The sequence below is a fragment of the Sturnus vulgaris genome, chromosome 10 (assembly GCF_052056855.1).
Source record: "Sturnus vulgaris isolate bStuVul1 chromosome 10, bStuVul1.hap1, whole genome shotgun sequence".
In the NCBI taxonomy this organism is placed as follows: Eukaryota; Metazoa; Chordata; class Aves; order Passeriformes; family Sturnidae; genus Sturnus; species Sturnus vulgaris.
Window position 1 is genome coordinate 24148448 of NC_142252.1, and position 13040 is coordinate 24161487.

Below are 13040 nucleotides of genomic sequence, written 5' to 3' on the forward strand. Positions count from 1 at the left end.
AATCCATCCTTTCTATCCCACCAGGATCTCCATCCTTTCCACCTCACCAGGATAATCCGTTCTTTCCATCCCATCAGGATAATCCATCCCACCACGATCTCCATCCTCTCCATCTCACCAGGATAATCCATCCTGTCCATCCCATCAGCATCTCCATCCCACCACGATGTCCATCCTGTCCATCCCACCAGGATCTCCATCCTACCAGGATAATCCATCCATCCTATCCCACCAGGATAATCCATTCTTTCCATCCCATCAGGATAATCCATCCCACCACAATCTCCATCCTCTCCATCTCACCAGGATAATCTATCCTGTCAATCCCATCAGCATCTCCATCCCAACCAGGATAATCCATCCTTTCCACCCCAATAGGATCTCCATCCTCTCCATCTCACCAGGATAATCCATTCTTTCCATCCCACCAGAAGTTCCATCCTTTCCTTTTCAGCAGGATCTCTCCATCCCACCACAATCTCCATCCCAACCAAGATAATCCATCCTTTCCACCCCAGCAGGGTCTCCATCCCTTCATCCCACCAGGATCTCCACCCTTTCCATCCCACCAGGATAATCCATTCTTTCCATCCCACTGTGATCTCCACCCTTTCCATGCCTCTGGCACTCCAAGGAGATTTTGGGCTCTTGGTGCCCAAGCTCCTCCAATTCCTTCCCCAGTGATTCCCAAAACAGGAAGCAACAAGAGGGAAGCAGCTGTGCCCAATGGCACACGATGGTTTTAACAGCACTGGGGAACAGCAGGGACTGTTCAGATATTCCATGAAAAAAACCAAACCCTTCTCAGGATGGATGTGCCATTAACAGCGAATATTTTAATTTAATGGGATTTAATAATCACCTTAGATCAACTATTTAACGTTCCACTGACTGCTGGTACCAACCTGTGAGGCTCAACCTCAAGCTTCTGACTTGTGACAAGATTTTATTTTCCCCAGTTTTGATCAACTGATGAGTTTTTAACGCTAAGCCTGGCTTGCCATCACTTGTGGGTTTAATATGTTTACTTAAACCAGAAATATTTTGCACCTCAATTATTATTTCCTACTGCAGAGCCCTGAATGGAATTTAAGTCGATCCATTATTCATAAAGCAAAGACAAGAGAAAACACAAAGCTGTGCACTTCTTTCAAAGCCTCCAAATGACTCAAACACACCATATTTATGCATGCAATATTTGATTGTGTCCCTGGCTCTTTTTTTTTCTTTTTTTTTTTTTTTAATCACAAGTTTGTTGTTTTCAGATCAGGATATGCCAAAAATCCAACACCAAACAATTTTTGTTCATAATTAAGGCAATCATCAATCCAAGGATTGTAGTCCGGTTTATTTCATCTCAACATCAAAAAAAAGTAATTTAAAAAAATTAAAATTCCCTTGAAATGGGGAGATAAATGAAAATGTGAGTGCCTTCACATAATAACAGTAGCCTGACCCTCTGGGAAATGGTTGACTTTCTCAATTCAAGGTATTCAAAGCTCATTCAAAAGTGTTCATTTGGAATGCAGATATCAAAGATGATGCAAATGTTCAAGAGAAAATTAAAACTTACCAGATGTTCTAATCCAGCTTTGATGTTTGCAGAGTCCCTGTAAGAGAAGAACAAAAGTTCTAAATAGTTGCTAAACCCTTGTCTGCAACGATTTCTGTTTAACTCTGAAATGGCAAAGCTGGGTAATTTCTCCAGTGTATCACATTTTTAATTTTCATACAAATATTTACCTGTAACACCTAAAAAATATTGATTATCCCAATGCTCAAGGACAGAATTAAACCCTCAGATATTACCTGCCCTGAAATTGCTACAAACTGCAGCAATGCCACAGGATGCACATTTAAAATCAACATTTGAAATCTAATTATTGCACTGGAAGGAATCAGCCAGGCCAGGCCAGGGGCTGTTTATCAAATCCACATTTGGTGCCTCCTGCTTCTGCTTTGCCACCAATTTCAGTGAAATTCTGTGTCCCTTCCCAAGGAAAAAAAAAAAAAAAAATTGGACCAAAGCATCCAAGTAAAAACTCTGAAAAGCAAAAATTCAGAGGGAAAATTTCTCCTTAACACATCCTACTGTGGGAAAAAAAAAAAAGATGAAATCTAGTGGGGAAAAAAAAATTGTAAATTCCCCAAATTCCAACCCATTGAACAAGGAGATGGTTCCTGCTTCCATCAGCTCCAGGTTCTTCCTCATTCCAACATCCCCTCCTGGAAGGGGAGTCACTGCCATGGCAATAAAGGAGAAACCAGCCCATGAGGATTGCAGAAAATCAGTTAACACTACAGCTAATTACTAATTACTAATACTAACATGGTTAATTATTTATCATTTCCTAAAGCTTTACCAAAAATCTGCAATGCAGCTTTTATTCTATATAAATGACATTAATGAAGTGAGAGAGAAAAAAAGAAAAAAAAAAAAAAAAAAGGTACTTTTGCTGTTTGAATTTGAAAGAAGAATTGATTCTTCTCAACCCTTCAGGATTTATCCCAAATTCTTGAGCCTGGTGGAGAATCCAGGGAGAGCTCAGAGCCTAAAGGGGCTCCAGGAGAGCTGGGGAGGGATTGGGGATAAGGAATGGTGAGAGGGCAGGGCTGGATGGGATTTTGGGAATTGGGAATTCCTGGCTGGGATGGAATTCCCAAATTTGCTGTGGCTGTCCCTGGATCCCTGGGAATGTCCCAGGCCAGGTTGGACATTAGGGTTGGAGCCCCTGGGATGGTGGGAGGTGTGAGCTGGGCTTTGCACCACTCAGGAGTGGTTTGTTATTAATTTAGTTTGGTTTTTTTTTCCCTCAGAGCCAGGATTAATGGAAACCTGATTGAGGTGATTTTCATGTTTTGTATTATATTCTATCAGGAATTACAGAAAATACAACAGCACCTCCAGCTCCTTGATAGGAGTGGGAAAAATGGACCCAGCTGAGGCTGCTCCAAGGCCTTTTAAAGCCAAACAAACCAATAAAAGTTTAACTCTTATATTATTTATCCTTTTTGACCCAATAATGGATTCCCACCACCCTCAGAGTGACATTTGACCAACCCAAGGTCACTGCCTGAGTTCTGTGAGGAAGAAGAAGATGAACAAAGAAAAAGACACCACCCCAAATTCTCCATCCTGTCCCATGTCCACCCCTGTACTGTAAAAACCTCAAATTTAAACCCCCAGTGAAAATACACACATCTGACCCACTGCACATTGGGGATTTCTCACTCATTATTCACATTTCCTAACTCATTCTTCACATTTCCTAACTCATTATTCAGATTTCCTAACTCATTCTTCACATTTCCTAACTCATTCTTCACATTTCCAAGCCTTCTCCAAGGTTCCAGCTCCAGAGCAGGCTCTGTGCCTCCAAAACTCCAGATTTGTGGCATCCAGCAGGGTGGGATGGGTGGGATTTAATCTCCTTTCCAAGCCCAGGCATTCCAGGATCCCTTGTGGAGATGCTCTTTGCCTCTTTGCCTTTTCAAGGTTGGATTTCTCTGTGAGGAGGATGCAGGAGGAGCTCCCTGTCCCTGCCATCAATATTTGTGCACCTCGGCTCAGCCTGTGCTGAAAGCAGCCTTAATTCAATTACAAGCCTCAAAACTGATAAAAAAGATCCCGAAGTGGAAAATGTGAGGAGATTATTGGCAAATGAATAAAGATTTGTATCGAACCGACACAAGGGGAGCAGAGCAGGGTTTGGTGGGGCTGATTTTTTTAATCATGCCCTGGCTCAAACCTTCTGGGAACAGCGAGTTTCCCTTCCCCTCCTGCAGCACATCGATTCCTGAATTAGGCTGCAATATTAAATAATTAATATACTCGCCATGATTGATGCTTTGCATTAGTCGAATATTAGGTTATCAATCAAAATCCACTTGGTTTAATGCAATAATATTGAAAAAGTGTCACGGGCTGTTCAGCCAATTTGTACTTGAGGCAACCCAGACAGGAATATTGGTGTAACACAAGGCCCCAACACAGGAAATGCAGGGCTGGAACATCCATAAGGAAAACCTGATCAAACTAAGCAGGACAAGGCTGAGCTTGTCCTAAATAAACCTTGGGGCACCTGTCACTTGCAATGAAAACCTCATGGCAGCCCCAGGCTGCTGGGCATCCATCAGCCAGCATTTGGCAGCTTTTTATCTTTTATTTAAGCAATGGATTCTATTAAAGATCTTATACAATGATATCGTGTAGCCTGGCCTGTGTTATGTTCTATGTACAATGCAATAAATTCTATTGCAGGATTCTAGTTCTAGGATTGTACCTAATAATTCTGTATTTTGCATACATTAGGTTATAATGTTTATAATGTCTATAAATTAGAGCATAAAACTTCTCGTGTTTGTATAATCCTGTAAAATAACCACATATTTTTAATTATGTTATTCGTATCAAAATTATACAAAAATTAGACTCCCACTGATATTTCTTGTGCTGTTTTAGGGAAATTCAGACCTATGGCCACAGCTCAGTCTCCCACACAGCCCTGAGTGCCTGCAGAATTTTAAACCATTAAACAGCCCAAATCAAAGGCAGCAGCAGCTTTTTGCACATCCAACATTCCAATGCTCACAACACAAACCAGAAAGCTGCATTAATTTGGGATCATTACCAGGTAATTATGTTTTACTCCATTTTATACCTCAGAGTCTTTGCTTTTCACACCATCTCCAGTGCAGCACCTTCATTCCTTTGGTTCATTATAAAAATCTGATTTTATTCCTGAAATTTCCTTTTCTCTATGAGAGAAGCTTTGGAATTTTTCCCCACTGCAGCCAAGGATTTGCAGTAAAACACTACTCGACATGCAGACATTTCAAATCATCCATTAAAGCCAGTAAATATCACACTCAGGCTCATCCAAAATTCCAGGAGAAAAGAATTCCAGCTCCATTGGAATCCTGGTCATGAGGGACCTGTAGCAAAAAGCTGGGAATTCAATTAAGGAACTTCCATGGAACTGGAGGAGTTTTTAAGTTCCCTTCAAACCCAAACCATTCTGGGATCCTCCAAGTTTTGCCAGGTTTGGGATCACTTAAACCCACAATAACTAATGGAGGTGGTGTGACTTCCTTTGCCAGGAAATTAAATTCAAACTATTCCCTAAAACCTGCTGAAATCATGATTTTAACCTGGAACACATTCATGTTCCTATATCAAAGTTATCATTGATCAAGGGAGCTGAAAAATGTGCACTGTCCTCAAAACATCCCATTCAGGCATTCTAAAACATAATAGAATAGAATAATTACATTATTTCACATAAAATGTATTTTCTAGTGAATTTATAGCAGTTCCAAGAACTGCAGAACTAATAATTAATAGCTAATAATTGTCTTTGCCATAGATTTTGGGTTAGAAGCCATAGGCTGCAGGATAATCCTATGGGTTATTTATAGATTTATTATTATTATTATTATATTTATGGACATTACAGCATAATTCAGTTCCAAGAGCCCCTGGAGGGTGCAGAGTTCCTGAGAACAGAGTCAGGTTTCCATATGACCCCATTTCTTTATTTCTACCTCAGGATATCCCAAGATGAGACTTTGCTGAATTTGTATTTTTTTTTTTTTGCTGCTCTTTCCAATCTTTCTTGTACAACAAACTCATCAAGGAGAGCAAATGTTTTGGGAATCTCACACCCTGAGAGGAAAAAAAACCATTATATTATTATTATATCCATTATATAATGTAATTTATTTTATTTTTTATTTCATTTTTAATTTTTTTTTCAACTTTGCAATGTTGTTTTGTCCTTACCAAGTATCAACTCCGAATGATCTGGAGCTGATTCTTGGAGTGTAAAGATTCCAAACCTGGTGGTCATGGATCCCTCATTCCAATTATTCAAATAATTGATCTCAGGAAAAAAAAATAAAAACATTAGGAATTTGGGCTAATTACTAATAAATTTCAATGCAACAAAGACACTGGAATGAGCTGGAACTGCCAAGGAACTCAGTGGAAAATAATGCAAACAAAACTGAATCATGCAAAAAACCCAGGGAATTTTAAACAGGACACGAGGTGAAAAAATTTCCACAACATCTTAGAAAGAAGAAAAATCAGTCCCCAAGAGACTTTCTCAAATATTCAAGAGGGGGAAATATTTAATTACCTTGGCTCAGAGTGTAAAATCCATGATTTTATGCAATATCAATATTGAAATTAAACAGAGAGGGAAAAAACCCCAAAATTCAGTGTTGGTAAAAGCAGGATTTTCACATAGATCCTATAAAAATATTGCATTTTTTTGCATGCATTTCTCAGGTAAACAAAACACCCAAAATCTCCTGCTTTTGTTCATGGAGACTTCAGGTATGGAAATCCCATAAATTACAAGAGAGAAAAAATAACCACCAAAAATCTTGGGGTTTTGTTTTCATGGAGGATTCAGATCAGGTATGGAAATCCTATAAATCACAAGAGAGAAAAATAAGAACCCAAAATCTCCTGGTTTTGTTTCACAGGGAGACTTCAGGTCAGGTATAAAAATCCCATAAATTACAAGAGAAAAATAAGAACCCAAAGTCTCCTGGTTTTGTTTCATGGAGGATTCAGATCAGGTATGAAATTCCCATAAATTACAAGAGATCAAATAACCACAAGAGATCAAAATAAGAACCCAAAATCTTCGAGTTCTGTTTCATGGAGGCTTCAGATGAGCTATGAAAATCCCATAAATCACAAGAGATAAAAAAACCCCACCTAAAATCTCCTGGTTTTGTTTCATGGAGGATTCAGATCAGCTATGAAAATCCTATAAATTACAAGAGTTAAAAAAACCCACTCCAAATCTCCTGGGGTTTTTTTTGCATGGAGGATTCAGGTCAGGTATGGAAATCCTACAAATTACAAGAGATCAAATAACCACAAGAGAGAAAAAGAAGAACCTGAAATCTTCTAGTTTTGTTTCATGGAGGCTTCAGGTCAGGTATGAAAATCCCATAAATCACAAAAGAGAAAAAACCCACCCCAAAATCTCCTGGTTTTTTTGTATGGAGGATTCAGATCAGCTATGAAAATCCCATTAAAAAAAAAACAAAACCCCAAAGCTGATTCCTCTGTCCTGGTTTCCTTCAAGCCCCTCCTCAGCTCAACCTGATGATTCCAAGGCCACCATCAGGTTTAAGTCCTTGGAGCTGGGTCTGGTTGGGTTTTTGGATTTTTTTTTCCCTTTTTTTTTGGGTGAGATTTCTCCTCCTGGTGCCCGTTTGCAGTGGCAGCAATTAAACACCAGCCTTCAATAAATGGGACAACTTTGGCCTGGTTTACCTGCTCTGTGATATGATTTAATGAATATTCAATTAAAACACATCCTGTAGGTGAAAGTGCAAGGAAACATTTCCACGGTGGACACCAGTGGCAGTCGGAAGTGCTGTTAATTAATTTTTGCAGTTTATTCTGTTGAGGAACTGCAGCCACAGCTCAGAGCAGCACACAGAGAGGAACAGAACAAAAATGAGAATAAGAGCATAAGAGAGAGATTTCCCCCTTTACAACACATTAAATCTTTTTCTATGCTGAATATTTTAATTTCTACTAACCAATTTAATACAAGATACAATTTTTTTTAACGTTTGCACGCATATAGGAATCACTGTATTACCACGTTTTGCTGCTTTTCTTATCTTTAAATTTTCTCTGGGACCTTTCCTGCCGTGCCTAAGAAGGATTTTTGTTTATTTTTTGGTATTCACAGCATCCAACATTATCTAAACCAAGGGGCCTTCAGGCATTCGGTTGCTTTCAGCCACACAGTCGAAAATCACCATCATTTTTATTTCACTTACATTTTCCATATTCTCAAAGTCTTTGCTTAGGCACTCGTATTTATTCTCAAGTTTCCCTAATTCATCCTTCCCAACAGCGCTGGGAAAGCAAAACTCAAGGAAAAAAAAAAAAAAAAACAAAAAAAAACCTGTCAGGACCGGTGGGGAAATGCTGCAGGTGAACGAGGAAAGAGGCAGGAGAGCACGGGGATGGTCCCAGCTCCCCAAATACTCACCACGAACACAAATATTTGAAACGGGAGCTTCCCCTCTGCTCCGAGGAATTTCAAATACAAGTGTAAGTCAGGGAGGAAATTTAAAACAATTTGAGTGCAATCAATTTTCCATTTGCTGAAAGCTTCTAAATCCCCCTCATTCACCCAATTACTACTGTACTTAACCTAATGAAATGTTATTCTGCAGGAACAATACTGTTCTTAAACAAATCGTTGCCAAAAAAAAAAATAAAAATAAATAAATATAAGATTAAAAACTTCCAGACAAAGAATAAACTCCTAGAGAAAAGATGCAAATAAAATTACTCTCATAATCTTTTGTTTTCCATTCGCCAGTAGAAGAGTGAAGAGAAACAAAAGCACGGAACACAGCATCTGTCATATCAGAATATAAAAAGATGATGCTGGCACCAAATGAAAAAGCTTTAATTCATTTGCAAATCAAGCCTGCCAGTTCTATTTCAAGCTGGCGGTAACTGTCAAGAGTTAACAAGATAATCACTTTCAATCCTGCCTTCAATGCTACATTACACTGTTATTCCATTCAATAAGGCCCTTCTTTGGGGCACGGCATGAATGGTTTTCATTTCAAACTCACACACAAAAAAAAAAAAAGTTGCAAAGGGGAAAAAAAAAAAAAATTAAAAAAAAAAATTAAAAAAAAAAATCCACGGGGCTTAAGAAAGAAATCCCTTTATGGGCATTTATCTGCCGGCACTTGCTTTTAGGCAAAATGAGATATTTGGATACATTGGTGTCCATTCACTTCCTCTATTCCTTCAGGCACTCAGTCTGGTGATTAAAAAAAAAAAAAAAAAAATCCCACAAGGAAACCACAAGCCTGTTTAGTTTGGGGTTGGTTTTTTTGTTTTTTTTTAACTATCTATGCTCATTAAACAAGTTCTGCAATAATCTTTGGTAAATACTTCACAGCACGCTGAAATGACATCGTGTTTGAACGGCTCCATCTTTGTCTAAATTCATCCTAAACTGCTCAAAAAAAAAAAAAAAAAAACGGTGAATGCTCGTGAAAATTGTGCTGGGGGAAACATTTGCCAGTTGCTCATTAAATATTCAATAAAAATAAAGTTACCAATTAAAGGCTCTCTGCCTGGGAAACAAGGCAAGCTCCACTTCAGCTGAATTCATTATTTGTCATTCTTTTCTAATTTTCTTTTCTGTGCCATGATTTTTTCCCAAGAGGAAAAAATCCTCTAGAAGTTTATTTAAGTATTTTAAACTTATTTGCTGGCAACCCGAGTTTGCACTAAGACCTGTGGATAAAACTCTTCAGGCTTTTGCTCAGAGCTCAAAATTCACATTACAAGACAGAGCCTTGGTTCCACTGCACAGATCTCATTCTGTTCCTGCAGATTCATTTTTAAAGGTTGGGATTGATGATCTTGAAATCTTTTCCAACCTCAAGGCTCCTCCAGTGGCAATTTAAAGCTTCTACACTGATTTTAGAAACAAATTAGTCTTTTTTTTTTGTTTGTTTCAATTCTTTTCCTCCTTTCTTTAATCCCCACGGATCTCAGTTCAGAGAACAAAGCTAAATGTAAATTTAATATTCGAACTCACCTCAGCTTATCCAACTTATAACCAATAATTTACTTTATTAATCAGCAAAAATCTCTTTCCTCAAAGCCAGGGACTCACCTCAGCCATCACTTCTTATTCTACTTTGCAGAACTCAGATTTTTGATTGTTTTTCTGAGCCCATCACTAAAAGTCAGACAAGTTCTTCATGCAAATGCTCCTTTCTAGTCAGGCTTTCTTTTATGGAAAATCTAAACACACAAGTTACAGCTTTATTTTTCTTCAAAGCTTCTCAACACAGAGATGTTTTTATAATTAAAAAAAACAAACATTTTAACAAACCCAACCCCCAAATGTCTCTATCCATGAAGCACTAGACCACAGCTGGTTTTGTTACCCTACTGCCCCTCCTTCCCAAAAAAGAAAGAATCTAAAATTAAAATTAATTTAAAACTCACACCATTTTGAAGGGTTTTGAAAGAGCACAAGATGCTGCACTTAGAACAGAAATTCAGAGCAAGTGACAGATTTCAAACAGCAGGGTCAGGACTTTAAGGAAAATTAATAAAGTCCCAAAAAAACCCAAGGAGAAATTTGGGATGAGCTCCCTTGCTGTCCAAGCAGCAGCAGGATGGCACCAACGCTGCTGAAAAATAAACAATTAATAAAAAAAATAACAATGAACCAACAAGCAACTCGTTTGCACAGCTCAGGAGAAGGCCCAGCATCACCCAGCGACCCTGAATGCAGAGATTTTAAACCCAAAAATGGAAAAAAAGGTTTCCAAAATCCCTGAAGAGGAGTGGAGCTATTTGGGAATCCCTGGCAGCTCCAGCTGAACCCCACAAATTCCTGAAATTTGCTGAAATTCCAGCACCTAGGACTGCATTTGATCCAGGTTTAGCACCTTGAAACTTTTTTTTTTTTTTCTTTAGGCATCCCTGGTGAGGGGGACAAAAATCCAGTTTGGTTTAATCCAGGCTTTGGTTTAATCCAGGCTTTGGTTTAATTCCTCTTCTTTTTTCACCCAGCCTGGGCTGATTTCCCTGAGGGACCCAGAATATTCTCAGATGGGTCAGACTGGTCCAGGTTTTCACCCCTAAAAATTAAAATTTCCCTATTCCACAATTAGAATTTCCCTATTCCAGAGCAAATCTACTGATCTGAGAGTATTTCATCTCCTCAACTACCTCAGCATTTTTTTTTTTTTGTCAGAAGAGATTTGAGTTTTAGGCTTTCCTTTGCAATTAAATTTTTTTTTTTTTTTTTTTTTTTTTGCATCTCAACTCGATGTAGCCCCAAGAAAAACCTTTGGAAGGCTTTTGGTTTTTCAAAGATGTTCATTCCAAGCAGCCCAGACTAAATTCCAGTAAGGAAGGAAATTGTATTTTCCAACAACTTCCACGCTGGGCTGTGCTGCAAGACAAATTTATAAAATTTTTAAAGGGAGAGCTGAAGTTGTTCAAGCTTGAGGGGGGAATTCCTCAAGTTCCTTGGCCACAAATGAAGAGGAAGAAATAATATTTCATCAAAATTAAATAAAAACAGAAAATTATTGCAAGTCTCAAACTAAGACCAAACCCAAGCTTAAAAGACAGTGATAAAAATAACCTGGAAGTGCTTTGAAATTAAATAAAAACATGAGAGGGGGGGAAATAAAAAAAAAAAAATCCAATCAAAACCAGTTAATTGGAGGTGATGAAGGAGAGGGGATGGGCTGGGATCCTGTCAGGTCCCACCTGGGATTTCAGAGGATTCTGAACGGGGCTGGGCATTTTTGGGCTGCAAACACAAACACAGAACTCGAGTCCAACCCAGCGTGGTGTGAGCTCCCCTCAATCAACATTTGTATTTCTGGCAGAAAATTTGACAGCCTAAAAAAAAAACCAAAAAAACAAACAAAAAAAAAACCCCAAACCACCAAGCTCTTCGTGCTCCTTCAGAATCTCCTTCAGGTTTCACATTTCCAGAATTATTAAATCTCAGCTTTTTTTTACCACACCACATTGGTCTTGCTCTCAATAATTTGCTTTTCCCCTTTCCCTGCTGTGAGAAACAAACCCCAATGGTTTCCTTTGGCATTTCTCACTGCCAGCACTTCCCAAATCAAAGTGGCCAGTGGAAACAGAGCAGGATGGAATCAACTCCCCAAGGAAAAGCTGGACCAGGAATTCCCAGCATGGTTTGGGTTGGAATAGAACCTGAAAAACCATCTCAGTGCAGGCAGGCAGGGACACCTTCCCCATGCATCTCCACAAAGCTTTTTTCTTTTTTTCTTTTTTTTTTCTTTTTTTTTTGGTGGTTTGGCATTTCTCCAACGAAATCCAAATAATTAGTGTTGCACGTTATTGATTTACCAGCAAAATGAGGCCAGGAAAAGACAGGAATATAAAATATAAGACAGGAATATAAAATAGAAGACATGTCTGGTTCTAGAGCCAAGAGTTGTTTTTTTTGGTGTAGAGTGAAGAGATTCCTGAAGGAATTGAGCACCATAAACGTGGTGGGCTCTGAGGAAACTCAGATCTTAAGGAATTTGGAGGTTGGTGATTAAAACCAACACTTCCTGTTGTACCTGCAAATCTTGGGAGGTGAAGTGAAATATTCTATTAAAAAAAAAAAAAAAAATTAAAAAGACCAAATAAATGTCCAGATCCTTCCAGGGCAGCAATTCCCAGAGGATTCCCAGCCCATACAAAAGCTGGGAAATGTGGAGGATCCAGCTGGCCCTGAGCCCTCCTGGAGGAAAGAATTCCAAACCTGCAAAAAAAACCAGGGGAACCACCCCAAAAACACCTCAAATTCCAAATCCAACCAGGAAATTGCAGCCAAATTGATGTGTCAGTCCAGCATTCCCCTCACCTGCTGCTCAGGAGGGATTTGCTGGAATCACTGAGGCTGGAAAAGACCTCCAAGAGCACCAAATTGTCCAAATCCCACAATTAAATGAGATCAGGAAATGGAAGAGCCAATTTTTGGATCATTCCAGGGCTCCATCCTGTAAAAGTTGTGTCTGCACCATTTAATTAGTGGTGTGTCTTGATTATTTTCTTTTAGTGGTGTGTCTTCATTATTTTCTTCTGTCTTCACTCAGGGTCAGGATTAAAAACACAAAGGAGATGAATTTTCTCGGGTTTGGGCTTGGTTGTTTGTTAAATTTTATCTAAAGTACAGAGAGTTCTGCAGCACTCCCAGCCACCAGCTAAAAGTGAGCAAAATGGAGCTGAATTTAGCCAGTTACAAGATCTTTTAAAGCTAAATAATCCAATAGAGAATTAATTCTTATATTATTGATACTTTTAACCCAATAATTAAATTCCCATGACCCTCAGGGCAGCACTGACTGTCCAACCAAAAACTGCCTGAAACCATGGAGAAGAGGGAAGAAAACAGAAAAAAGATAATACCCAAAATCCTCCATCTTGTCCCATCCCTATTTCTATATTATAAAAACTCAAATTTAAAACCTTT

General features: G+C 38.7%; 1 protein-coding gene across 1 annotated transcript in view; it reads right to left on the reverse strand.

Moving 5' to 3' along the window:
• RSRC1 (arginine and serine rich coiled-coil 1) overlaps positions 1 to 13040 on the reverse strand; it is a 108405-nt gene that overhangs the window by 54696 nt on the left and 40669 nt on the right. The window contains exon 6 of the mRNA XM_088171100.1: positions 1574 to 1610. Within this exon, the coding sequence (XP_088027226.1) occupies positions 1574 to 1610 (37 nt within the window). The remainder of the gene's footprint in view (positions 1 to 1573; positions 1611 to 13040) is intronic.